This window comes from Gadus chalcogrammus, chromosome 10 (assembly GCF_026213295.1).
Source record: "Gadus chalcogrammus isolate NIFS_2021 chromosome 10, NIFS_Gcha_1.0, whole genome shotgun sequence".
Taxonomy (NCBI): domain Eukaryota; kingdom Metazoa; phylum Chordata; class Actinopteri; order Gadiformes; family Gadidae; genus Gadus; species Gadus chalcogrammus.
Window position 1 is genome coordinate 13,579,199 of NC_079421.1, and position 27,167 is coordinate 13,606,365.

General features: G+C 46.2%; 5 protein-coding genes across 6 annotated transcripts; 4 read left to right on the plus strand and 1 right to left on the minus strand.

Moving 5' to 3' along the window:
* The first annotated feature begins 259 nt into the window (after positions 1–259).
* Positions 260–12,238, plus strand: zdhhc5b (zinc finger DHHC-type palmitoyltransferase 5b). Its single transcript, XM_056600675.1, has 12 exons — positions 260–549; positions 1,626–3,004; positions 3,513–3,634; positions 3,847–4,004; positions 4,110–4,282; positions 4,817–4,919; positions 5,329–5,420; positions 5,590–5,722; positions 5,825–5,933; positions 6,433–6,539; positions 7,943–8,946; positions 9,789–12,238. The coding sequence occupies exons 2-12, from the start codon at positions 2,856–2,858 to the stop codon at positions 9,892–9,894; spliced, it is 2,256 nt and encodes a 751-aa protein (XP_056456650.1). The 5' UTR covers positions 260–549; positions 1,626–2,855; the 3' UTR covers positions 9,895–12,238.
* On the minus strand, positions 11,700–15,275 carry LOC130390620 (thioredoxin-related transmembrane protein 2-B-like). Its single transcript, XM_056600681.1, has 8 exons — positions 14,990–15,275; positions 14,558–14,618; positions 14,178–14,291; positions 13,634–13,710; positions 13,392–13,498; positions 13,081–13,146; positions 12,827–12,956; positions 11,700–12,550 (listed from the first exon to the last, which is right to left on the minus strand). The coding sequence occupies exons 1-8, from the start codon at positions 15,176–15,178 to the stop codon at positions 12,407–12,409; spliced, it is 888 nt and encodes a 295-aa protein (XP_056456656.1). The 5' UTR covers positions 15,179–15,275; the 3' UTR covers positions 11,700–12,406.
* On the plus strand, positions 15,245–17,358 carry si:dkey-6i22.5 (polyamine-modulated factor 1). Its single transcript, XM_056600684.1, has 5 exons — positions 15,245–15,563; positions 15,650–15,755; positions 16,110–16,210; positions 16,363–16,558; positions 17,196–17,358. The coding sequence occupies exons 1-5, from the start codon at positions 15,379–15,381 to the stop codon at positions 17,253–17,255; spliced, it is 648 nt and encodes a 215-aa protein (XP_056456659.1). The 5' UTR covers positions 15,245–15,378; the 3' UTR covers positions 17,256–17,358.
* Positions 17,359–18,845: 1,487 nt separating this feature from the next.
* LOC130390619 (uncharacterized) lies at positions 18,846–21,542 on the plus strand. The gene is made up of 2 exons (XM_056600680.1): positions 18,846–19,391; positions 19,830–21,542. The coding sequence occupies exons 1-2, from the start codon at positions 18,900–18,902 to the stop codon at positions 20,430–20,432; spliced, it is 1,095 nt and encodes a 364-aa protein (XP_056456655.1). The 5' UTR covers positions 18,846–18,899; the 3' UTR covers positions 20,433–21,542.
* Positions 21,543–21,871: 329 nt separating this feature from the next.
* Positions 21,872–26,913, plus strand: med19a (mediator complex subunit 19a). Of its 2 annotated transcripts, none has more exons than XM_056600682.1 (6): positions 21,872–22,299; positions 24,350–24,472; positions 25,448–25,581; positions 25,809–25,905; positions 26,352–26,446; positions 26,567–26,911. In XM_056600682.1, exons 1-6 carry the CDS (start codon positions 22,080–22,082, stop codon positions 26,630–26,632), a joined length of 735 nt encoding a protein of 244 aa, XP_056456657.1. In that variant the 5' UTR covers positions 21,872–22,079; the 3' UTR covers positions 26,633–26,911. The 2 variants fall into 2 exon arrangements, with proteins under 2 accessions (XP_056456657.1, XP_056456658.1); XM_056600683.1 differs by having other exon boundaries at positions 21,896–22,299; positions 24,353–24,472; positions 26,567–26,913.
* The last annotated feature ends 254 nt before the right edge of the window (positions 26,914–27,167 follow it).

Consider the following 27,167-nt stretch of genomic DNA (forward strand, 5'->3'; position numbering starts at 1 on the left):
TGTGGTTGGTTTGAAGATTTAGTCATAAATAAACAGTCACAAATTGATGTCAATCAGTAAAAAAGTATGTAGTTGAACTTCAATTGTAGGTATATGTTTATCAATTGGGTTTATATAATAAGATGTTAATTGGCCTTCATGTCTAATATAATATCGTATTCTAAAAATATATACAGAGTATATGACCGAGTATAGAGTTGATTATCAAGTTTGATATGTATAAACCCTGTCAGATAAAAACTAATGCCGAATGGCTTGAAAGCGCCACAAATCCCGACCCCTGATTGGCTGCTCATCCCACCTGAGACAGAAGGGACCACTTCCGGGATTCCGATGTCTCGCTAGGAAGCTAACGTGTTAGCGGCTAGTTCAAGGAGGACCGAAACTAAACACACCCTGACAGAAAGCAGCGACTACATCCAAAATATCTGGCATGTCATGCGGTGTTTCGCCGGTTCTTTTTTTATTTGTCACGTCTCAAATGGATATACAAGTCGCCAAGTTGGATGAATGACGGGTCAGAGGAGATAAAAGTTCCACGCTATCCAGGTAACGCTAGCCGCTTTCATGTTAGCTGCTTTAATATAGCTGCTTTAGTGTTAGCCACTTTAGCTGTCGGGCTCTCCTGTGGGAAAGCAATAGACAGTGTCGCAAAATAGCTTTGCTATATGAAAGCAATCCGTTAAATAACACCACAGCAGATCAGCGTTTAAGTCTGCAACTGAACGTTAGCATGTGTTCAAAGTTAGGATGTGTGTCCTGTCAGACTGAGGAGGTTAATCATCCACCCCTCCCGCTAGCTCACACTTCCCTCACTGCCCCGGCCTGTAACTTAACACCAGGGTTACCTGCTCTATTTATTGATATCCAATATATCTTCCGTGTTTCACTCATGGTGCTGCCTAACACGCCTCACATTTTCCCGTGGATCACATCATTAATATGAATGTTATGTAGGGGAAATTAGGTTAAATGTAATGTCATGTAAAACAGGCTGAACACCGGCTCTCTGATTGAACACTACTAGATTTGCTTGACTGGGAGGTTTTAGGATTACAATCCATTGTCGTCGGGAGGGGATTTATTGTGCGGCTGATGGGATGATTAACAACACCGTCTGAGTGGGTCACACTCCACTGAGTGTCAGCCTGTTGTTGTGCTACAGCTCTGTAATTACAGTGAGTGTTTGGAAGAGAGGTGTGTCGACGTTAGATAGGCAGGAAGGAAATTAAAAAGTACTAGTGTAGTGCCCCACGCAACACTTGTGTCATGACGAGGGTTTCATTAATTTGGGCGTTTGAGTCCTGCGGTTTTACTCGTTTTATGTGTATGTGGTAAGGATGGTCACAAAATTGTGTAAGCAACAGCAAGACTCCACTGCTATTTTATGTAAGACTCCCCTTTAGTTTTGGTCACAGGTTTTTAAGCGTTATCCTTATCCTCATTCATGTTCTACTATGTATGTTATCATAGGTTTTAAGCATATTGTAATACACATGCAGTGTCACAGTAGATATGGTATTTTCAAATCTTTATAACTGCTACATTTCCAGAATGTATGTGCGCTGCTTCTAATATTAACTGAGTCAGTACTATTTACTCAATTGTGATATTCTTCTTCCTAGGGCCATGAGATAGTCTGTTGACTCAAAACAACAGATAAAACAATACCAAGCCGACGACTAAAGGCGGAGCAAAAGCTGGATGGATGTGGATGTTTGACTTTCCGACCATGTTGTAGCACAAGATTTATTCTTCTAAATCGTATGATGGGAAAGGAGGCTTCTCTGCAGAGAGTTTGGAGATGGGATGGGTCCCGGCACCTAGACCCGGCCGTCTACAGTGATTCCCCGGCCACGCTCCTGCCAGCGCTGTTCGGACTGAGTTGACTCCAGTCGCGCATTGACACGCGATCCCAAGGTCCACCAGAGACCAGCCCTCTGAAGAGAATTGTATTTTTGAATGCAACGAGGGTTGAGCAGACATTTTTATAATTCTTTCGTTATTAACATTTCTGGTTGGTTTTGTTTTTAAAGATATATATTTTTTGTTTAACTTCTTTTCATCCTCCGCTGTTAAAGTTGAGACCAGCGGGTCTTTGCCATTGTAAGGTATCCTCACAGCCATCCCCTCAGTGCCTAAACCCCCCTGCCCCCGTACATTCTGCACAAGCCCAGAAGTTATCATCTACTACACTGAGCTCCCTCAGCTTGATTCAGTCTCCCTCCCTCAACTGGCTTCTGACCACGGCCTCCCTCTGCTTGCTTCTGCTTTAAGACTGGAGGCCGGCCATGTGCTAACTTTTGCCATTGATTTCCAAATGCTCTGCGTGAGGGACAATCTGGACTCTGACTGATGCATATTTAAGGGTGCATGCAAGGGCTGACGCTATTGCGCCCCTTTATTTTGGTTTCACAAGTGCCACAGTAAGAATTGCGGCAGAATATTTTGAATATAGTTTGCACCAAAAAGGTCATCAGTGGAAGCCATATATAATTATTTATGAATGACCCACACATCTTTTTTTGTTTAATGGCAATGCACAGAAAATACACATTATAAATGCATATGTGATTCTTCGGAGGAAAGTGGACTGATAATTTCGGTGTGGAAATATTTTTCTAAATACCGGTGAAGCCCTCACCGTGAGCCCTCAGTTCGCTGCTTTGTACGACGGCCCCCGTCTGGACCTACTTTAGCTTCCGATCTGCACCCATGGCCGGTTCCGCCATGGCCCCCTGGTCACGGTCCTCGCGGTGACCCATCGAGAAGAAGCCATCACAGTAGATAGGCGGTCGGCCTCCTCCCTGCTCGCCGCCTCCCCCCCCTTTATCAGTTTGTGACCGGACCTCGGGATGCCGGGCTTCAGCAGCGGGGGGGTCGGAGGTGGGGTCGGTGGGCCGGCCTCCACTCCGCCCCGCCCCTTCCGACCCAGCCGCTACGTCCCCGTGTCGGCGGCCGCCCTGTTCCTGGTGGGATCCACCACGCTGTTCTTCTGTTTCACGTAAGTGTCTCTCCCTCTTTCTTGCTCTTGCGCTCTCTGTCTGTGACTGACGGACTGACTGACTTCTCGCTCTCTTGCGCTCTCTCTCTTGAGCCCCCTCTCTTGCTCTCTCTCTAACTCTCTCATGCTCTTGCTTGCTCTCTCTCACTCACTCTCGCTCGCTCTCTCTCTCATGCTCTCGCTCTCTCGCTTTCTCGCTCTCCCTCTCGCTCTCTCTCTCGCTTGCTCCCTCTCTGTCTCTCTCACACACACACACCCTCTTACACAACATTAAACCAACGATTCTAACACAGGTTCAGTGAAATGTTCATGTCTTGGCTCTTGGCTGTTCGCCTAGATATACGTAAACTAACCCTCCTTTTACCCAACCGGTTTGTCCAGTGGTTGGTTTCTCGTCCTGTTGGCTGACACATGACAGCGTTTGTCAGTTGGCTGAATGATGATTTATATTTATGGTGGCTTAGTCAGTGGATCCTTGGGCTGAGTTGGGTCATGTCGTCCTCCCCAGGTGCCCGTGGCTGTCGGACTACCTGTCCGCTGTGATCCCCTTCTATATCGCCGTCGTCTTCCTCTTCACTCTGGCCAACTTCTGCATGGCCACCTTCATGGACCCTGGGGTCTTCCCCAGAGGTATGTACTCGCGCACGCACTAACACACACACACCCACACACGCACACGCACGCGCACTCGCACGCGGGCCAGACCTACGCACTAGCGCAACACCAACACCAACACATGCTCCCACCAATACATACGCCACGTGCACACACGCGCACAACTGAAATGAAACGCTGCGTCGAACCGCCGCAGCACTGGAGCGTAACTCCGTGTGACTCCACAGCGGAGGAAGACGAGGACAAGGAGGACGACTTCCGCGCGCCGCTCTACAAGACGGTGGAGATCCGGGGCATCCAAGTGCGCATGAAGTGGTGCTCCACCTGCCGCTTCTACAGGCCCCCGCGCTGCTCCCACTGCTCCGTCTGCGACAACTGCGTGGAGGTACACACACACACGCACAGTTACACATCCTGCCAAACCTTCACCCCCCCCCCCCCCCCCCCCCCCCCCCCCCCCCCTCTCTGACACTCCTCTGTCCACCGGCAGGACTTTGACCACCACTGCCCCTGGGTGAACAACTGCATCGGCCGCAGGAACTACCGCTACTTCTTCCTCTTCCTGCTGTCGTTGACCACCCACATCGTCAACGTGTTTGGCTTCGGCCTGGTGTTCGTCCTGCACCACCGCGAGCAGCTGGACACGGCGCACGCCGCCGTCACGTATCCTTCTCCTCCTCCTCCTCCTCCTCCTCCTCCCGTAGCCGGGCCCCAGCCACGCACAGGGGCGATGGCTACCTGTTTGAGCAGGAGCGATGCCCTTCCCTGTAGCGCTGGCGTCTGGTTCCCCTGCGGTCGGAGTCTGGTTTCACAAGGTTAAACACCTGGGGGTTTGAAACAGCACCCGTCTTTTGTCTGCCGGGGATCGGGTTACCAACCTCCCCGAAGCGGAAACTTTCTCGACTCTTTCTATCCTTCATTTCATTTCAATTAATTCAGATTAGTCTTCCTTAAGCCACTTGTTTACATAATTGGATTAGATTCCTGTTGTATTCTTCGAGAGGCGTAACATAACGGTGATTGACTCATTAGGGAGGAACCAGCCACACATAACGGCGGCTCTCTTGTGGAGCTAATTGCATTGACTCTGAGGTGAAACCACTTGCCCGCTTAATGACTCGTCACTACAACCCTCAATACCCAGTTTGTCCGCTGTCGCGGTTCACGTTGTTGGGTCTCCTTGACCGCGTCTCCCAGTATGGCTGTGATGTGTGTGGCTGGGCTGTTCTTCGTACCAGTGGCTGGCCTCACTGGGTTTCATATGGTGCTGGTGGCCCGTGGGAGGACCACAAACGAACAGGTAGGCTGGGCTGCTGTCTGTATGCGTCACATCAGCCCTCTTTCAATCTCAAGCCAAAATAGCACTGTGACGTTAGTGAGGACTTTATGTTTCACTCCTCTGACGGTTATGAAATCCATTACATTACACTTTTTATCGTAATATATGTTCATTTCATATAATGAGTATGGAAGTTTAGTATTGGTTATGAGTTAATTCAGTGAGCTTGGACATGACTAGAAATTCATTCATCAACCTTACCCTAAATGCAGTCCCATGAATGAAATTTGATCTAGTATGCAAAAAAAAAAGACCATCACTTTTGAATGTCTCTCTGAGATCATTATAAGTTCAGGATTACCGTAGGGGGAGGGGGATGAATGAAACGCGGGTCGCGCTACATTAAAGGACTCCTCTTCGCTCCGCCCAGGTGACGGGGAAGTTCCGTGGAGGTGTGAACCCCTTCACCAACGGCTGCGTGAAGAACATCTCCCACATGCTGTGCAGCTCGCAGGCTCCCAGGTCAGTGTGCTGCAACCCGCCCGCCTCTCTGTCCCCCTACCCATCCCCCTGGTGTCCTTCTCATTACACGCCTAGGACTCTGACCGTGTGTTGCATGGTGGTCCGATGTGTGAGATCTGTACAGCGCTGAGTGTTTCCGTCTAATGCTATCTGCGTGTGCCGTGGTCAGGTACGTGGGCCGGTTGCGGGGCCCCCAGAAGGCAGAAGTGCAGCCTCCCTTCCTGAGGCCGGCCCTCACCGAGGCCCAGCTGGAGGCCAAGGTTCTGGACAACGGCCTCCAGAACGACCGGCACAGTAACCGGGTAAGGATCCCTCGGATTAAGTTGTATTTTTATTTCCCTATCTGAAGGAAAACCAGTCAACAAATACTTTATATAATATAAGTCTGTGTGTCCGTGCATCAGTCCAAGAGCAGTCTGGAGCAGCTGGAGAGTCAGTCGGCGGACGTTGAGCCGCCGCCCCCTCCAAAGCCGGAGCTGCGGTACCCCGGCCTTCCCCGCGCCGACACCGAAGGTAAGGGCCGGCAGGAAGAGGAACGGTGCATCACACGACATCCACCGTCGGGGCCAGTGCTGTTAAACACTAACCAGAGTTAAGTGGCAGTTTAGGACCACCCAATAGCTGACCTTAGTACCGAGTGAGGACCATAAAGTGTGTGTGTGTGTGTGTGTGTGTGTGTGTGTGTGTGTGTGTGTGTGTGTGTGTGTGTGTGTGTGTGTGTGTGTGTGTGTGTGTGTGTGTGTGTGTGTGTGTGTGTGTGTGTGTGTGTGTGTGTGTGTGTGTGTGTGTGCGCGCTTAACGTCGCTCTGTCGTTTACGCCGCTGTCGAGGGAGTTCCCTTGTAAACACCCCTCCCTCTCTCGCGGCCTCAAGGCACACACAAAGCGCAGCATTGTAGTCCTTTGGGTTGACCCACAACAGTGTTTTTTTATAACAGTGTATCTGTACTACACTGACTACTTGACTGCTCTTGACGCATGCTTCACCCGTTCCCCGTCCCTCCCCTCGGACAGAGAGCAGCCTGCTGACTGTGGCTCCTCCCACTCCGTCGATGTACAAGTACCGGCCAGCCTTCAACAGCCCTTCAAAGAACCACACTGCACATGCACACCCCAACAAGGTAGATACACACACACACGCACACATACACACACACAAACACTGTCATCTGATTACACATACAATCGTAGAGTCATCTTCCTGTCTTCCTGGTAACCATGCCCCGGTGCATGATGGGAGTCATTGCGCAAATTGCTATAATTAACCTGTAATGTTTTATGCTGTGGTTCACACCACAACATTTAAAAGTGCATACTAAAGTATTGAAAATAAAATTGGTAATGATGATATTATGCTTATTTCGTGCTCCTAATCCATAGCTATTGTTTATTGTATGTATCTGACTTTGCTGTCTTTTTATTTATCGCTGCTTCTGATTTGCTGCGTTTATGCTACATGTGAGGGACTTACTTGTTTGCACAGTGAAGTCTGTGGGGCTTCTTTCCCATAGCTCTATAATAATTATGTATTAATCTTGATAGCTGTTAAAATAGCAGCAGTGCTCCAACACTGGGCTCATCGTGGTTTGGAGACCATCTCGCCAATTCTGGCCCACAGAAACGTGGGCTTGAGTTATGCCGTCCATATCTAAGATAATTTATGGTTAATGCAATACCCCTGTTCTGTTTCTGTGTTTGTTTGTTTGTTTTAAAACTTTGTATTGATCGTTCAGTGGCCATCAGTCTATCAGTAAGTCTAAGCTAGTGTCATCTCTGTGTGTGTGTGTGTCACCATCGGACTGTCTCTCTTTTCCCTCTCAGTGTGTGTGTCTGTGGGCCTATCCTTACCCCCGAGACGGCGTTGACTGGAATGCGTTCTAGATTATATCCGTGTCGTCCTTATCTACATCCTGTGGATACATGTGTGTCAAGACATGGTCCACAGTATCTAGTGCTTGCCCTGGGTGGTCCGGTTGGTTGGTTCTTGGTCCCCTGGTGTGATGACGGAGTACCACACTCGCCCAGCGTCCAGTCCCCCCTCCGCTGTCTCTCTACCACCTCGTCTGTTCCATTGTCTATGAAGCCAAATTCTTTTATTTATTTTTTTACCTTTCCTCTGTTGTTTGCTTGACTTCTCCCGGCTATGTTATCTGGCCTCGAGGTAACATTGCATCTCTGTGTTTTGTGTTTGTATTCCCTTTTTATTTTTTCTCATTGTCATGGTGTTCACCGCCCCCCCCTCTCTCTCGCTCTCTCTTGCTCTCTCTCACTCTTACTCTCACTCTCGCTCTCTCTCTCTCTCTCTCTTGCTCTCTCACACTCTCTCTCTCGCTCCCTCTCTGGCTCCCTCTCTCTCTCTCTCTCTCTTACTCGCTCTCTCGCTCTTTCGCACGCTCTCTCATGCTCGCTCTCTCTCTCTCTCGCTCTCGCTCTCTTGCTCTCTCTCTCTCTCTCTCTCTCTCTCTCTCTCTCTCTCTCTCTCTCTCTCTCTTGCTCTCTCTCTCTGCCTCCTCCTCCTCCACAGATGATGATGATGATGCGCGGCGAGAGTCTGGACACGCCCTCTCCCTCCATCCTCCAGTCCAGCCGCCAGCCCGGCTACCGCTCTGAGCCCAGCAGCCTGGACGGCGCCGCGGCGCCGGGGAGGGGGGCGGGGCCACGCAGAGGAGGAGGAGGAGGAGGAGGGGAAAGGGGCGAGGGCCCCGGAGGCCCTGTGGTGGGGGTGCACGTCGGGGGGGTGGCGGCGGGTGGCGTGTCGGGGTACTCCCTGGCGGGCCGCTCCTACACCTCGTACCCGTCGTCCCTGGTGCTGTCGGCCGGCGGCTCGTACGCCTCCAGCGTGCGCACGGCGCACACGCCGCACTCCGCCCTCCCCACGCTCCAATCGGAGGGCACCACGGACACCAGCTACAAGAGCCTGGCCAATCAGACGCCCCGCAACGGCAGCCTGTCCTACGACAGCCTGCCGACGCCCTCCGAGAGCCCGGAGTTCGAGTCCGCGGCCCACGAGCTGTCGCCGCCGAAGCCCCCCCCCCACTGCGGCTTCCACGCGGCGGCCGGCGCCGCGGCCTCGCCACCCCCCACGGGGGGGGCCGGGGGCCCGCTGCAGGGCTACACGTCGCCCTTCCTCTCCGCTCAGATCGCCCAGCAGAGGGAGGGGCAGCTGTTCCAGGGCTCCGCCTCTTTCTCCTCCCCCCACAGGGCCTACCTGCGGGCCGTGAGCCCGACCCCTCCCTCCTCCGGGCCCCCTGAGACCCACCAACTCCTGCAGCACAGCAAGGACTCCGCCCCCTGGTCCCCCCGCGCCTCCCCCCCCAGCTTCTTCCCCTCGTCGCCCCCCTCCTCCTCCTCGCCCAGGGCCCGCTCGCTGGAGCCGCCGGTGTCCCCCCCGCCCCGCGGCCCATCCCTCGGCAAGTCGCAGTCGTACGGGGCCGAGGCGGTGGCGGTGGCGGCGGCGGCGGGGGCGGGGCAGCCGAAGGGCCGGCCGGCGGGCCCCGGGGTGCCGGGAGGAGGCCCGAGGGCCCCGCAGTGAGTAGAGCTCCGCCGCCAGACTGGTCCGCCTGCTGCTCTTCCTCCTAATCCTTCTCCTCCTTTTCTTCCTTCTTGGTTTGTGTCCACACTCTTCCTCCTCCCAGATCTGTGTGAGTCTTCCTCCTTCTCTGCCTGCTCAAAGTCTGGGTGTTTTAGTAATGTGTCTGCGTACCTACCGTCTAAGAAGTGTTTCAGTGCATGGGTTGGTTGCATGAGTAGCATGATCTCGGTATTTAAAGCTTCCCTCCATCCCCCCTTCCCCGTCCTGTCCCGTTTAGTGCTGCAACCTCTGCTGCTGTAAGTTGATTCTATAGTTAGTTGGATTCTATAGTTCCAAGTCTTTAATCAAGATTCATGATTCATTGAGCTGTAATGAGCATGGCACCATTTGGCAATAGGGAGTCTATTACAACAAAGTGTCAGACCTGGTCTGAGATGGTCAAAAAAGGCCTCTTATATAAGCCATGAATTAAAAAAGGCATCTTGTCAACATCGACCTGGTCCGACCATCTCGGAGCAGGTCGATGACAAGATGCCTTTTTTGATTCATGGCGTAAACTATACAAAAACGGTTTCTCGAATTCTAAGAAGCTTCGCTCCTCCAGCATGATCTGTATATTCCTACCCCTGCTGGCGCTTCCTTACTTTTTCTCACATACTTATAGTAATCATCCTACATTCGATGATCATTGCCAATTAATGTATGCAAAGCAATTCGTTGTGTTTTTTTGCTGAAGTTGAATCACTCACCGTCATCCATCCTTTGTCCAATGTCCACCTCCTCAACCCCTCCCCCCCCCCTACTCCTTTCCCCTCCCTCTTTTCTGCTACCCAATCAGATCCACCTCTCGCCCAGGCTCGTCCAATCACGCAATATCCAAACCAGGGGGCGGGGTGAAGAAGGTCACGGGCGTCGGAGGAACCACCTATGAGATATCGGTTTGAGCGACAGACGTTCCTTCACCACACCAGGAAGGATACGACGTCCGACGGATGACTCTTCTTCTACCGTTCCTTCGGGGGTGACCCACTTCCACCTCTTTCAACAGACTCTCTGTGTGTCCTGTTTGGCAGGGACCTACTAGGCTGGTACTTTGTTTCTTAAATTTGTAATACTGCTCGCCTTTCTTCTCTGCCATCGTTTGATACTGGCGGGATAAAAAAACATGCAGCTCAAATGGAAGAGGAAGAAAACGTTTTTGTGTTGAACGCACGTCGAACTTGATTTGCGTTCGCCCCCTTGGCGAGCCGTAGAGCCGGCGCCACTGAACGATGAGCGTGGACCACACTCGGTACAACCTGAGGAGCTTCTCGGTCATTTGCTCCCTTATGCACACGGAGAGTTGCAATAGTTGTCCCTCCCCCTGTTTTAAAAAATATCCCTTTATCCATTTGAAATGGGACTTGAAGAGGAAAGACGGGACAACGAATCCCCAACGAGACTTCCACTGACTTCCTCTTCCGTGGTCTGATTGGACCACACACACGCCAATCCAAGCTCAGAACGACTAAAGAGGATGCAGTCAATGTCTACCTTTTCAAATTGTCCTATGATCTATATCCCTCAAAACAAAGTATAATTTTAGTTTTGTAAAATTTTTTAAACCCATTGTTTTATAGCTGTATAAATGGGGTTACAATTCTTGGGTCAAATGGTCAGGTATTGAAAAAAATGATTATTTTTAATGGTGTTTAATTATTCCTGAAATGAGTTATATTGTGTTGCCTGCTAAACTTGATGGCTGCATCAGCCACTCAAGAGCTTGCTTCGATATGATCTGTATCCAAGTAACATCCCTCGAACCCTTGGCCGACCGTCGCAGTGGCAAAAACAATGGAGTGACGTTTCAAAAGCCACAAAGAATTTGAGTCACTGCAGCACAAATATTTTTGTGGAATGTAGGCTTGTAACATTTATGCTGAACACATTATGCAAATTATGTTTTGAGCTTTAAAATACTGTCATTTCTTTGGTGTTTCTGGGTTTAGGTTGAGGTTTTTTATTCTTGCGGGGATATACAACGGCATTATCTGTCAGGCAAGATGGTAAAAGTAACCCAGCCAAATGGGGCAGTGGGAGCAGGGGCTTATTTATTTAATTAGACAGAAAGAAAGTAGTTCTGTTAAGTTCAAAACCAGCTGCTACTTGTCGCCAGACTTTGGTTTGCAATTATTTGGCCATATCTTTATTTTTCTAACCCAGAGCAGGTTCGCCTGGTCAGGGTTTGGAACCATCAACTAAGACGGTTTATCATTGATCAATGGAGGTTTAGGGGTGTGAAATAGGGACGTGAGCATTAAGTGTGTTTGTTTTTCTCACCTCTACACAATTTATAACGATGCAAGCGCATTTTTTTATATGATTTTCTTCTTTCTTTTTTTATAACTTCTGTTCTGTCAAGTATTTTTTGGTATGTTTCAATTTGGATATTTAAAAATATATATATATATACTTTATTTTCAAAAAGGTACAGTTCACATTTTTGCCCGTGAAAATGTATAAAAAAAAAAAACATTGGTCAGGATGGAAGTGTGTCGAGTATCTGTGTAAGTCAGGATTCAGGGGATCTGAAAAGCTTTTTTTTGCGCAAAGGAGAAATGTTTAGATTAGAACGTCTTCGCTTGGCTTAAATGTTGCATGCCTTTCAGTTTTGGTGTGGGGACGACGGAGGCAGGTATAGGCCATCCTAGATTACTTTCTTCAGTGTTTTTCCCTCCCCCTCCTCCCTCCTCCCCCCCATATCCCCAGAAGCCATCTTTGGTGTGCATGAGGGTTGGGTTTTTATTTGTTTGCCGTGCTGAACCAATCCGTGCGTATTAATAAATGGAGTCATCGTCATTCAGAGCATTAATGGCACAAACAGGACCTGAGAAGGCAACAATATTGATAGCCTCTGAACAATTTCAATCTGTGGCTGGATAGACGTTCATGTGTAAGTGAGAAGAAAAAAAAACCTGCTATTGTCGGGCTGCGAAGAATGAAACTTGTTCCACAAATATCTAATGAATATGTAAAAGACATTTCCAATATGGCCTTATTAAAGAGTTTTTAAAGTGTTCTCAGAATAAGTGTGTGGATAGTGTGTGTGTGTGCACATGAGTGAAGTACTTTTCCTGTTCAATCAAACTTTACTTTACAAACATTGCTCTCTTTGTTGATGACATGTCATATAAAAAGGCACAACAATATTTAAAGGTTTACTTTATACGGTAGGTAAAAGGCAACAAAACTGACCCAACCGCAGTAGAGACACAGGTGGATATAATATAAAAAACAAGGATTTCTGCACGATTGCAGACTGTACATTCTTTCTGTTTCTCATGTGGATGTCACTCAGACCAGTACTGCTTTGTTTTTACGTCAAATCTCAACAAGAAGTCATCCAGGCCGTATGAGCACCTGAAGTGATGTTAATAGTGTACCGAGTCCCATGTCCTGGGTCCAGGTCTCCCTGGCTCATTGGTCTTTCTTGCTCTCGATGGGCAGGTCTGGATCCACAGCCGCGGGCTGCACCGGCACCACCTCCTCTGCTCCTGCTTTCTTCTGCTTCTTTGATTTCTGGAACAGCTCATTTAGGTTGAACTCTCGGATGATGTTCTCCTGGGAGAGGGTCACAGACACCGTTTTACGTCATTAAATGTCATTGTCATGTCAATCATTTAAAGGTGGCCATAGGTGGACACGCCCACCTATGATGTCAGATGAGGCAGATTTTCAAAACTGCTTGTAATGGCTAATCAAACTCAAACCTGGTGGTATAATTTGTTTAAAAAAAGTTACATTAAAAAGTTGGGAGGGACACACACACACACACACACACACACACACACACACACACACACACACACACACACACACACACACACACACACACACCTCATTGAAGGTCCAGGACACAGCTCTGCCTTTCTTGTCCACCATTGGTCGTCTCATGATCTCGACACCTCCTTGGAAGAGCACCAATGTGGGGAGTTGTTTGGTGAGGGCAGAGGTGCTGACCCTGAACCTGTGTTGGTGGAACAAAGACCATACAATAGGGCCATATATATTATATGGCTTGTTATCAATGGTCTACTCATCATTAAGATACTGCCATTTCCCTGCTCTATAGAACACGCTGGATGACTGACCTCTCAGCCACCTCTCCATACCGTCCGATGTCGAGCTTCCCAAACTTGAGACCTTTGCAGTTGTACCTGCAGGGGAAAGGCGAAGGTCGGGTGTACAACCATATTGTTAGAATATCCATGTGATCCAGCCCAGTCGTTCCTCTATTAATGTGTTAGGTCAATCAAACATATTGGAGATGCCTTGAGGAAATCATGTCATTGCAAATCAAACATTAACAAGTTTAGTTAGCAATTAAATAGTCACTAAGTAAACGAAAAGGGTGCTTGTGATCGGTAATCTATTAGGGAGAGGAGAGAAGAGGGTCTCTTACTTGAGTGAGAGGTCAGCAAACATGGAGGCGAAGGACTGGCACTCTGGGGACCAGTTGGCGTAGAACTCAACGATCCAGGTGACGCGTGTGTCCTTCTGCAGCTCGTCCTGATCAAAACATTTAAGATAATACAATATATTATACACACTATATGATATAAATATTACAGAACAGATTTCATTCATTTTTTATTTAACTTTATTTAACTTTCCCTTAAACTTAAGACCAATGCGGCCACTTACGTCTATGGTTTTGTCACTGAAGTACTTAATGTACTCTGGGCCCATGTAGAGCGGTGGTTTACAGGTCATGACAAACGCTGAAAAAGAGCATAAGAAAGATAGGACTTGTAATATAATATATATATCTACACACAGCAAAATGCTTCACGATTAGGACGATTCACAACACGAAAAACCAGGCGGTAATCTCAGCTTTTCACCCTTTTCCTCACTGATTGGAGGGCTAAGGTGAGCCTGCCTCTGTGAAACTGTAAGCGTCAAGTTAGGCACGTTACACGCGTTATCCAACGTGAGTAATGCGTTTGGTGTGGCCGTAGCATTAGCGTTACTAAGGGATATCCAACTAAAATCGACTTGAATTCAAGACTTCCAAACCACCCTGACAATTTGTAGAATACAGCAGTTGGTCCCTGCAGACTTTTAAAAGCTTGTTGACACCAACACTGTATGCTCAGTTTAACATTTACTGTGAGCTGTAACCGTTCTTACAACTCTGCTGTAAGATATCTGATGGTTCAGATCACTCTCGACAAGGGCTACTGACCAAGACACAGGACCAGATAGAGTAGGCCCAAGCGAATGTCCAGTCGGAAGAAGAGGATAACATTGGCGACCTTGCTGAACAAGAAGAGATTGCCAACGTGCTGCTCCAAAGTGACTATCAGAGAGAGGAAGACAAAATAAGAAAACAGTAGTTAGAAGATAGATGTGTATGGGGGTCGGTATAGGTACTGATAACAATGTTTGCAAAACAAAGGAAACCACAGTTTATGGTAAACACTCCTTTCTTTGTCTGTGTGGTGGCAAATGCAATGTTTACAATGTGTCTACAGTGTGTGTGTGTGTGTGTGTGTGTGTGTGTGTGTGTGTGTGTGTGTGTGTGTGTGTGTGTGTGTGTGTGTGTGTGTGTGTGTGTGTACTTACTAGCCCTCCTGTTCTTCATCATCACAACGGCACTGAGGAACATGAGAATCTCTACTTCTCTCTGTAAGTCAACATTTAATTAGGGATGGACGTCATCATTCATAATGGATTATGTTTTTCAGGAGCCTATTGATTAAGTATTGAGTAGTAGTAAATAAAGTAATTTAATCAGTATAACCGTCCTACCATAAAACTTTTATCTGAATGTATCAGAATAAACACCTTAAACAGGCCTTAGCTAAATGTTGAGGTAAAAAAAGTAGCCTACTCCGTACTTTTTTTTATGATAAAAAGTTTAATCGGGATTGGCCTCATCGTACAGGGTTTTTTATATATGAAATACATATTATACAGCCTATATATGTGGTCCTTTTGCAATCAAAACTCAATTTAAAGTTACTGATACAAAGGTTAAAAATAATTTGGTCTTACCCAGTCAAAGTCGCAGGAGTTTCCGTCCTCCCGGTCCGTCGCCAGGTGTTCGCATATGCCAGGAGCCTTGCGAATAATCAAGAATGCCACAGTCATAAGAACTGACAAGCTGTAATATGGCTTTAATATCCATTTATAAATTTGGGGTAAATGCCAGAAAAACGCAAAAAGCCCTGTGATCAGTGCCATGCTTGCAGTCGGGCAGTGACAGGCGGGTTGAATGAAAAGACAGCTGAACACACTAGTCACTCCGACGTCGATTCTGCGTCTGCGTGAAGTAACTGCGCTCTGAGACGCTCGCACTTTTTGGCCGCGACGGCGTTCCGTAGAAGTGGCGGGCACTGTGAAATAATAACAACACGGCAGAGCTAGCGTCTTCCAGTTGAAGAATGGAGAAGAACACGGAGACAAAACCTATCATCGCGACCAACATTGACTCATCGGCGATGACTGAAGAGCAACCGGTGTCTACGTCGTCGCGGCACAGTGAGGGCGGGGAGCCGCCGGCTGGCAGACTGAAGCTATTCAACAAAGTCATGGAGAGAAGCCTCAATAAGTACATAGATGACGCTAGGTATGCGAGTCTTCGGTATATAAAGCTATTCAATGATGTGTTAAGACTTTTTCCCAATGATCTAACATCGTTGTCTGTCTGATAAGTTTCCAGAGGTTCGCCAAAACATTCCACCCGTTCTACAAGAGGAACCCCAAAGTGATGGAGGACATTCACAAGCAGTTCGTGTCGGACCTGCAGAGGACTATCCAGGTGGGCAGGACGTGATGTTTATGTGCTTTGCAATGCGTACGCTTGTATACCTAATCCCTGGCATCCATATTGTTTTCTTTAAAGGACCAATATTTTACCACCTGGTGTAAATGTGATTAGCTACAAGCAGTTTAAAATACGGCCCTTTCCTGTGTCATCACAAGTAGGAGTGTCCACCTAAGTCTATGATGTATAGATCAGCAACATTTGCTACTGCCCACTTGTTAGGCTAGAAGATTGATCTATCCAGCATGCACAGGAAAAGGCAGATTTTCCACTGCTTGTGATTGTTAATCAAGCTCACACCTGGTAAAACAGGGTCCCTTAAATACAAGTCATGGCTTTGGTTTCCAGGAGGACATCACCAAACTGATGGAGGAGGGAGAGCTCAAATGCAAACTAGATGAACTAGACAAGTTGGAGAGAGCTGAGAAAGACAACAAAGAACCTGCATGGTTAGTCGTTAACATTATCCCTCCTGCCGAGGTACCCTGTTTGAATTGTATGCTGTAGTAGACTCGTTCAACTGACCTTAATATAATGACAACACAAAAAATTGATGTCCTTGCATTGTTGTCATGAAATGTCCTGGATCATGATGTCCTAGGCGACCCAGTGGAGTACCGGAGGAGGACCTGTGTGACTTTGTGATGCCCTACTACCTGAAATATGAGGCCCACCTGCAGAAGGAGATTAAGAAGATCCAGGCAGAGAACGCCGCTCTGGCCAAGCGGGTGCAGTCTGGCAGGGATGCCATCGCCGCCACAGAACTAGGCATCGCAGCAGCGGTGGACAAGTGGAAGGTGAGAGAGGACCTCGTGGATTACAGTAGGACATCACTGAGATCCCATACTATTACTACTTTCAGAGTTTGGATATTGGGTCTTGCTGAGCAAAAACAGTGACACAAAAAGTATTTCTGTTGATTTAAATGTCTGTCTAAGATATGTTGATTTATTCAAAGACGCAGAAATTCAGAATTACAATTTTCAATATGGTAAATATGTCAACCAGTTATGTGGTAATTTGGCAACCTATTGGCATAGTAAAAAATGTTGCAGGAACATTATTTATCACAATTCACTGCAAATGTGTATTTCTAAAAATAAATGTATTGTCAGTTTACTAGTAGTAAACTGAGTAATTAATTTTTTAACACACATTTCTTATAATTACAGTTTGTAGTATCTACAAACTTTATTTTTACAAACTAATGTCATCAGATGCACATTCTGCTGGCCTTTACGGTTTTGAATAAGTTATGTTACCAATGGTACCATTTTTATCTATCCTTTGGTTTTATGCTCAAACAGGTAAGAAAATAAAATATAGCTTTAGTTCCAATAAGACTAAAGATTAATAAATTTGGCAAATATTTCATAGAAGTACAACGCATGACTTTACAATGTTAACATTCCTTTTTTCTTCTTCTTATTTTAGGAATCTGTAAAAGAATCCGAGAAGCTGTTAGCGTGTCCAGCTGATACCTTTGATGTGTAACGTTATTTTCTTTCTGAGAAATGTAAATTAGTTTATTTGTACAGATGAAGTAGTTTCATATGCCTTTTTTGATGTTAAATAAAAAATCATAATAAAATATACGGATATTGTCCCAGGCTGCTGTCTTCACCTGAAGAGATGAATGGCTAAACGGCTCTGGGGTCTCATTTATAACCGTTGCGTACGCACAAAACGGGGCTGAAATTGGCGTACGTGACTTTCCACGCCAAGGTTGTGATCTATAAAAAAACAATTTGACGGGAAAATGTGCGCAGCCCTAAGCAAACTCTGACCCATGCGTACGCATGGTTTGGAGGAAAAGGAGAATTGGCGACACGGATGGTGGTGGTGAACTGAAGTCAGAAGAATTGTAGAGTGAGAAGAACGATTATGTTTTATCATCGCCCTTCATAAATGTAATTTCAACCCGTATCATGCGTTAAATCCTAATCAGAATAATTTAAGTCTACTGCGTTATTTCTCAGTTATTACTCGAGAAACATCTCCTTAGAATAGAAATAAAAAGAAAATTCTCTATATTTAATCCCGTCACTCCATACTGTCCACTGACGGCGCGACTGAATGGAATAAAGCATTTGTCCATGTGTCAATAACATAATATTTGTATGTGACACTGTAAACACATAATCAAATGTCAATTAAATCCCAAGTGTGGAAAACCAAGCCCCACTCCTCATCACAAACGTTGTCAGTTAATGCTTTTCATGACAAATCACGCATTAAAAAGGGGTTATGTTCAAGAACATTTTACGTGGGTGATTACAAACTGATTATCCAAGGTGTTCTCGGTCAGTCTTATTACCGTAACCCTATAAATACAGAGGTCTGCGCCGTGGTAATGCTGCACTATATGGCACTTCTGGCGGACCATCCAAATGGCAGGGAGAGGGTATTTAGGGACCATAACACTAGGCTACATAAAAATATGTAACTGTCAGACCACTTCTTTTTTAATTCTGGGACTGTGCGCTCCGTGCTACTGACAGAGTTCACTGCTGCAGCAACATGTTGCCAATCACTCTGCTTTTTGATGTTGGCGATCCCAATCCCGTGACCGCCGAACAAAACTACCTTTCGGGCCTTCATCTCACCCACAAGTGTCTCCACTTCAACCTCCGTGAAATTTCGCTTTTATCAGTAGGCCTACTTCTGCCATTGTTTCCGACAAGACATAAAACATCTGAGTCTGTTTTATATGCAGATCGAATTCATGAGGTCATTTGCATTGACCATTTATGGTTAAAAAGGGGGCGTGTACAGGGCGGAACGTGAAGCTGATTCAGCTGCGCACACCTGTAGGCACTCTGTGATTTATAAAGCAAAGATTGCGTACGGTGTGCGTACGCAGGGTTTTATAAATCTGAATATTTTTTGGCGCACGCAAAGCTTGGCTTCTGGGCGTACGCACATTTTTAGTAACGATCCCACGCACAGTTTTATAAATGAGACCCCTGGTTTGTGACAGAACCGTCTGGGCAGACTGGCCACTGTTTGGAAAAAGGCCGGCCCTTTTAAAAAAATACTGGTAAGTGATTGGATGTACCACCTGTCAATCACCTCCTATCCCATCCCCTTACCATATGACGTACTAGGAGAGCGCCTGAGCTAACACTGTTATCAATCATGTCTGTAGAAGACTTTTGCCGTCTTTGTAAGGGAAATTTGCGCATTAAAGGCACTCTTTCGAACACAAAAAAGATATTTCCTTTAAGGAGGGTACCAAACGAGAAAAGTGTTAACGAACGACTAATGGCATTGGGGTTAACATTGTCTAATGACAACTCAAGATCGGGTCGAATTTGTAGATCGTGCTTTCGCTTGGTTGTAAGAATAGAAGAGGATTTTGCCGTTTTTAAAAAATGGCATGAAGCAGAGAAAGAAAGTGTGCCAGAAACACCATCTACCTCCTTAGAGGAACGGGTACCTGGCGAGGAAGTTAGTCTCGCGATATCTGGAGTTCACAGCATCCCTCCCGTCAGTGGAGAGAAACGGGCCAGGGAGCGCTCACCTTCAGAGACCACAAATTATGTTAATAAAAAACTTTGTACCGAAACACCAACTCCTAAATTGTCGAGGCCAACTGCTGAGATGCCGGTCAGGCGAAGTCTGACGGAGGTGAGTCTGTAGATCTTGTAGATGTTATGATGTAGATCTGATACTGCTTTATATATAAACACATCGAGCACATAGGGATCTGCTCGATGTGTGTAGCCAGAACATTAGATCTATTCCCGGTTTATGGAGCTAAGGCTATTAAGTATTAAGTAGCCTACTATGGGAGGGTTAGAGATTCAAGAAGAATGTAACTATAAATATGATATTGTTCACCGAATTGAATGTAGTGTCCGCTTAAAGTTGATCCTAAATACATGTAGAAGTGTGGGATGGTCAGTAATAAATGTCAGATTGGACCCCAGGGAAAGTATTTGCAAGTATCCCAACCAAACATAACAATTCTAAAACTAGAAATAACGATGTAAACAACATAACATATCACTGTGCTTTACTACATAAATTGTCAATTACTAATAAACCCTTTGATATGTCTTTCAGGTTATTATTCACTACCCTTCTAATCCAAAGGGTGACAAGATGGAATGCCAAGCCAACATAGCAGGGATTGTGGAAAACATCACAAAGGAGAATTGGAGAACGGCTGCCAATCTGATTGTCCGACATAAAGAACTTTTTGGACGACTCAAGGAAAATTTCCTTAAAGTCATAGAGGATGAGAGCAAACTACTTTGTAACCCATACAAGGGCTTCATGCTGTGGCGGTCATCCGCGGCCGATTTAAAGGCATTTACATTTGCAAATTTGCTGTCGGATCTTGAGCGTTTGTCCCCATTCATGTTTTCTATATTTTCTAAAATCACCAAACGGTCTCCCCATTCCACTTGTGCTGCTGCCGCGATAGCTTTGAGAGGAAGGGAACCGCGCCTGTCAGCCTTTGCATACTGTGTTGATAGTGTCCTAATGCACGGTGGGGCGAAGAAGGAAGTTTTTAAAAGGCTGAGCAAACTGGGCATTTCGACATCGCACAGTTCTGCTCTAACAAAACAAAAAGAATCGAAGCTGCTCGCAGCCTCTGAAGATATTCAGAACACGCAGAGCAGAAAAGAGAAAATGCCGGTTGAATGCGATTTTGAGAGTTAGTGCGTCGTATTTATTCAAATTGACAACTCGATATCGTTGATATTCCAACACTTATTAAGGTGAATGTCCTCTATGTGAGTAGCAATTTTCAGGCGGACTTCATGGGTCCATCCATCAGGCTGCTTGGCAGAGTGAGAGAATGCTCCCTGTTGAGGTTGTCAGAGAGGCTGAGGTCTTTAAAAATCAAGCAGGCAGAGAGTACACAGCATTTCCTTATTTTGAACCTTCTCTCAATACTGAAGTACCTACAGTGACTTGTGGGGATGGATGAGGTTTAATTGAAGGTATGGATGAAAGGGCCGAAAATGACTTGATTTTCATTCTAAATAAGTGCTAAAAATGTCTCTTGGTGCTGACGTGAATATAGTCAATTTACTATAGAGCAGTGATGTATCCTAGTCACACACATTGGCAGTATATAAATGCTCCAAAAACTCCACAAGTCCTTTAGATGCTTACTTAAGGGGCCACATTGTACAATAAAAACAATAATATGGTTATCTATTTTTGTATTTACTTGTAATGCTATATCTGAACAATTTATGGCTTTTAACTTCTCATGTCTCATTGTTCTATAATGACAAATTACAATACCACATTATGATTAATGCTTCAATTTGAAATTTGAGCAGGGGAAAATAAACCCAACCAGACAGTGAGGATCAAATATATTTGAATCGAAAGCATTTGTCATGTCATATGCATCGCAAAACCATTTCACTTCTGATCGTTCAACTCACTAAGTACAACACAGTGAGCAGCCTAAGTTGACAACCTATCTCTGGAGTCGTGTTGAAAGAGACTTTAATGTCCTACGGAATTATGGTGGTGTGACATTTTGTTCCAGTCTGGGCTGCTGTGATAGGTTCCCAACTCAGTCATCGGTTCCCAACTCAGTCCCCTGCTCAAATTTCAAATTGAAGCATTAATCATAATGTGGTATTGTAATTTGTCATTATAGAACAATGAGACATGAGAAGTTATCTGCATAAGAAAAAGGGTCTTTATATCAACAACTTCACTGTTCACTCTTAAGAATTCCTCCTGCATGTTTTCATCAGAATACTGGAAGGTTGTTAACAATATTTAAGTTGTGTCAAATAGGTGCTTGCTGTGTTGTACTGGGGGTTCTGTGCTAAATCCATAGCAAGCTGACTGGCTGGTGTAGACATGTGCAGTGCCTTTACCTGAACAGCTCGGATCAGCAACCCATCTGACATCTCCCGTATTACATTTTTCTCCCATGTGTTACCTGTCTACATTTAACTCTTGAATGCAATCTTTTTGCAAAACCCTTTACCAACTGAATGATCTTCTATAAATAATGAGGAAGACAATCATAACCCCTTATCTTTCCACTCCTTCATCACCCAATTCATGTCCACATTCCCAGTAACTTGAAGCCTGGAAGGATGGTTTCTCGTATGCACACGTGATGTAGTGAATCCAGCTGCCTCGCAAGGTTCACCATGTATTTTCTGTCTTTGTTCAGAGGGTTGTTCTACATCTGGCGTTACGGTAGTCTGGTCCATTACGCTAGTGTTGTCCAATACGCTGGGTAGCGTGACAAGCGAGCACTTGTTGTCACACAATACGAGCTGGGAAGGCACAAGTGTTTTCTCTCTAGATGTATTACTTGAGATAGATATGACGGAAATGTTTTCAACTCTCTACGGGCAAAATGAAGCCCAGGGTCCTCCCGGTTCTACGTCTCTGGGATTTGGACCGGGAAAACCTACTCCTCCTCTGCCGCAAAACCAGGTCGCTATGCCGGGTCAGCTAGCGCCGCAGCCCGGGGATGAGGGGCCCGTCCTCCGGAAGCCTGGAGCCATGAATGAACCTTTCTACTTGTTACGGGAGCTTCCTGGTACGGTTATTCATGTTATTTACGGTTATTAAACCTTTAGGCTGTTTTCTATCCATTACGTTTGCCTAAAAATACGCATTTGTTGTAAGTTGTAAATCGCATAGTACGATGTTGTTTAGGTTAGCCACACAGGCTAGGCTGCCAGTGTTGTACTGGTGTGTTTCCACAATGATTGGAAGGTGGAGGAAGAGTTTTTTTTTTACATCGCTTGTAGTAAACTGTCTGATACAAGTAGGATCCATGGTGATTATATGTAGTTTGTCCGACATTATCCACGCCATGTGGGGAAATCCCCTGGTGCTAGATTCGGCATTTAATGGGTGTGTTTTTGGTTTGTTTACGGTTAAGTTTAGCAGCAACATTTTACTCTTGGGTTCATGAAGTTCTGCTGGGGCTCGGCCTCCTTAGGTCAGCTTTGATCAGATATGTTGTGCCATTGGGGGCCTATATATACAGCCTCTCAACAGGGGAGGGGCGGCCAGCAAAGGGTTTTCGTGTCGTTTAGTTTTCGTTTTTTTTCATGTCTCGACTCTACCTCCGCGCTGTCCATACAGAGAATTGTTACTCTACAGAATGTGTTTTGCTGTTTCTGGTCAGGCTCCTATTATTTCATTGTTGATATTCGTAAATACTAAGTTTTCAAATTGAAATACCAAAGGGCTTAATCACCCAGTAAGTGTAGAAAGATGTTTTCACACTTAAAGTTGTAAACAGACATAGCGTTCTTGACTGAGGGAACACACTTGCTCAATAAGGATCATCCTCAGATTTTCCATTCTAAATGCAATGCTCAATGTCATGGCACATCCCCATTCTCAATCATAGGGATGTGCAATAAAAGGTTATCTCTGATAAGTTGTGTAGTGTTCACGGTCATCTGGTTGATTTACCAGTGGTACTGGCATGTGTTTACGCCCCTAACTGGGATAACGCTAAATCTTCAGCAACCTTTTTACTAGGGCTGGGTACTGCCAGGTGCCTCACAATTCAATTCAATTCGATTCTTTAGGTCTTGATCCGATTCGATTTTGGTTTGATATTGATCCAATTGAATCGATATCGATTCAATTGTGCTTTGTGCTTTAACTAGCAAAAAGGGAATACACCATTGTGTAGTATTGTTCCTGAGCTAAACTTGCAGCATAAAAGTAATAATCATACCATGGGCTAATGTCAAAGGCCATGTACATTGAAGCATACTCGCTTCTAGATTACAATGACTGAGTATGCTTCTTTTTTTTCTTTTCTTTTTTTAATGGAAATAATCGATTAAAAAATATCTGAATCGAGAACAAATAAATTGCAGTGCATTGATTAATCGATATTTTAACCCAGCCCTACTTTTTTCTAAACTTCAGGTGGATAGCCAGCCACCAACTGATTCTGAGGGGTGACTTAAACTATGCTCTCGACTTAAGGTGTGCCATACCTGGTACACTGAGTAAATCAGCAGAGACTATGAAGGCCTTATCCAGGAGTACTGGGTGTTGTTATTCCAGGATATACTATTTTCTGCTGGACCAGACCCTCCTCCCCCTGCTGAGGGCTAGTAAATATATGGACATCATTATCTCTGACCAGGGCCCAGTGACAATGGCACTGCTTTGCTTACCAAACAATGAGCTTCCACAATGCACCTGGTGACTTTATTCACGTCTTCTGTCTGACAACGATTTTGTTGCCTTTTGACTTTGTGCTGGCAATGAGACAGTTGCCAGATACTATGGTACCCTCTGGGAAACGATAAAAGCATATTTGCGTGGGCCCCTATTTTACCACCAGGTGTGTGTGATTAGCCATTACAAGCCGTTGCAAAATCTGCCCTTCACTGTGCCTTAGTGACATCACAAGTAAGAGTGTCCGTCCACCCAGATGTATGATGGATAGATAGAGCATCTACTAGCCTAACGACTGGACTGGCAGCAATAGTTGCTTATCTTTCTGGCATACATTTAGGTGTGATGGTTATATTTTGCAATTGGGATTGTGATGCATTGTAAATGTGATGGTTGTATTTTTTCTTCCATGATGGTTGTATTTTTTCTTCCAGTAGGCAATGAGTTGACGGGCAACACCAACCTCATCACACACTATAACCTGGAACACGCTTACAACCGCTTCTGTGGGAAGAAGGTGAAGGAGAAGCTGAGCAACTTCCTGCCAGAGCTGCCTGGTGGGTTTTGGTGACTGCATGTTGTCATTTTGATAGGTTTGCGTCTTGTAAAACGGCTGTTATTTCCTCCCAATGCCGTTTTACTAAATGTACCTAAAACTAGATAGCAATGCCGTGCAAGAGGCCCACGGTTTGATTTCCGGCCTTGACCCAACCTAGCGTGAGACACTGCAAAAAATCCAATGCTGTCTACGATGATCAATGCATGAGGCCACGCTCACCCTACCATGTAGGACCAAGTTAGCGTTTTTAATTATTGCTTTCGTCGATGAGCAGCCAAGGAAAGCTGTGTTTTAAAACGGAAACAATATTGGCATTTCTGAAGCTATTGACTGCTCAGTGTTTGGTATTAAGACCTGACAACTAAAACAAAGAATTGATTATCGTAATTATAACGACACATTTCAGATCAACTCGTCGATTAAACAACTAGTTTTGACTATATATGTGTGAATGGACGGCATTTTATATAGCGTTTCTATCCAGTGACCACGTAAAGCGCTTTACAATTATTGCCTGATATTCACCAAATCATACACACTAACGGCGCTGAAAGCCTCCGGTACACCTCGCCACCCGGCCTGGATGAGCCGGTGGGTCGACCTTCCAGTTGCCATTCAACCAGTCCTGCATCCTAAAGGGCTGATTATGGTCCCACTTCACACAACGTAAGGACCACGCAGATGCTTCGACGCAGTCGTGAACCCGTTTTGGCTCTGCGTTGGGTTTTATTGAGCGGACCCATCACAGCCCTTGCGGCTGCGTCGCCTCGACGAGGGTTAACATTTTTGGGAGGCGCACGTCAGGCCCTTGTGGTGGACGCAAGGAGGGTTCACAAGGATGTAAAGGGTCCGTAACCCCCTTGCGTTGCGTGAGCGTGGGACCATAATCAGCCCTTAGACCACTGCCCGCCTCTGTCTTACCTTGTGCGTGTGGTTCTTCTTCTGTCTCTGTGGTCCCCCCTCCCCGCCGCAGGGATGATCGACTGTCCCGGCACGCAGGACGGCAGCTCGCTGCGCTCCCTGATCGAGAAGCCCCCCGTGTGTGGGAACTCCTTCAGCCCCCTGACCGGGGCGCTGCTCACGGGCTTCAGACTCCACACAGGACCGGTACGAACAGGCCCGCAAGCCAGCACAATAGTCCATTTTGTCGATTTTAGAAAATGTTGCATGGGAAAGCCCGTCATTCAAACATAAATGAATGGATCAATGCCAGTAAGACCGACTGCACCTTGACCTCTTTGGGAACATAACATAGGAAGGCAGTCTAGCTGTGAGGCACCGTTGACCCATGTGAACTGATGATTCGATGTGTGTATTTTCTGTGTCTGTCTCAGCTCCCGGAGCAATACAGGCTGATGCACATCCAGCCTCCGAAGAAGAAGAGCAAACACAAGCACAAGCACCATCGACCGCAGGACCCCATACCACAAGGTACACCGCTCGCATCCCCACACACACATCATCACACACGCATCCTCACATACACGCACATCTTCACACACACACAGCCTCACGCACACAGCCTCACACGCACACACACTCACAAACACCTCCTCAATCACACAACCTCAAATACACACATCCTCAAACACACAACCTCACAAACAGACCCCACATACAGTACATCCTCTCACACACACACACACACATTTTCAAGTGCTCACATCCCCACGTGCACACGGCCTCACACGCACGCAGCCTCAAAAACACACAACTTCACACGTTCACGTCCCCATACAGACACAGCCTCACTCGCACACAAATCCTCTGCCGTACACATTACGACACACGAGATCTTCACACACACATCAATAAGCACACTAAGTGCCGTGGTGCTCTTTCAGGTCCACTGATCCGCTCTGTTTGCTCCACCACAGAGACCCCCTCAGACTCTGACCCCAAGAAGAAGAAGAAGAAGCGCGACGACGACCCCGACCGCAAGAAGAAGAAGAAGGACAAGAAGAAGAAGAAGGTGAGCGCGGTCCCTCTCTGGTCCTCCCCCACCCACCCACCCAACCAAGCGGTTTGTCGGTACTGCCCTGTTCTTAGTGACGATGCCGGTGTTCTGACTGTGTTTTGTTCCCCCTTCCAGAACCGCCACAGCCCAGACCACCCCGGCCTCCCCTGTTCACAGCCCAACAGCAGCAGTCTGAGATAGACCAGGGAGACCGGTGGGTGTGGGTTTCAGTGTGTGTGTGGGAGTGTGTATGCGTGTGTTTTGAAGTATTCCTAAATGAATGCGTGGCTGTTGTTTTTTTTGCAATGATGTATTACTGCAGTGTGTATGGTGGTTGTATTGTTTTTGAGTTACAGAGCAGTGTAGAAGGCTATAGCCATTGATACTTTGTCAAGTATGAATGATTGTTGCTTTTCCATTTTTGTCTTTACACCGTTTCAAATTCTAATAAAATTTGGATTCTACTTTTTACTATGTTGTTACTTTATACGAAAATGTGTATTTGGTTTCTCTTGGAATAACAGTCGATCACTGCAGAGGTTTGAAATAACTCGATTTATTGATAATTTTTTCATCAGGTGTATAGATAGATATATGCATATAGAACAAGCAGGGGGGGGGGAAATACTTTCTAACTACAAACAATACAAAATCAAAACATTACATATATAGGTGAAAGAAATTCCAGACCACTTGGTTCTGGGGTAACCTTGACGTGAAGTGCACTGCGGCCCAC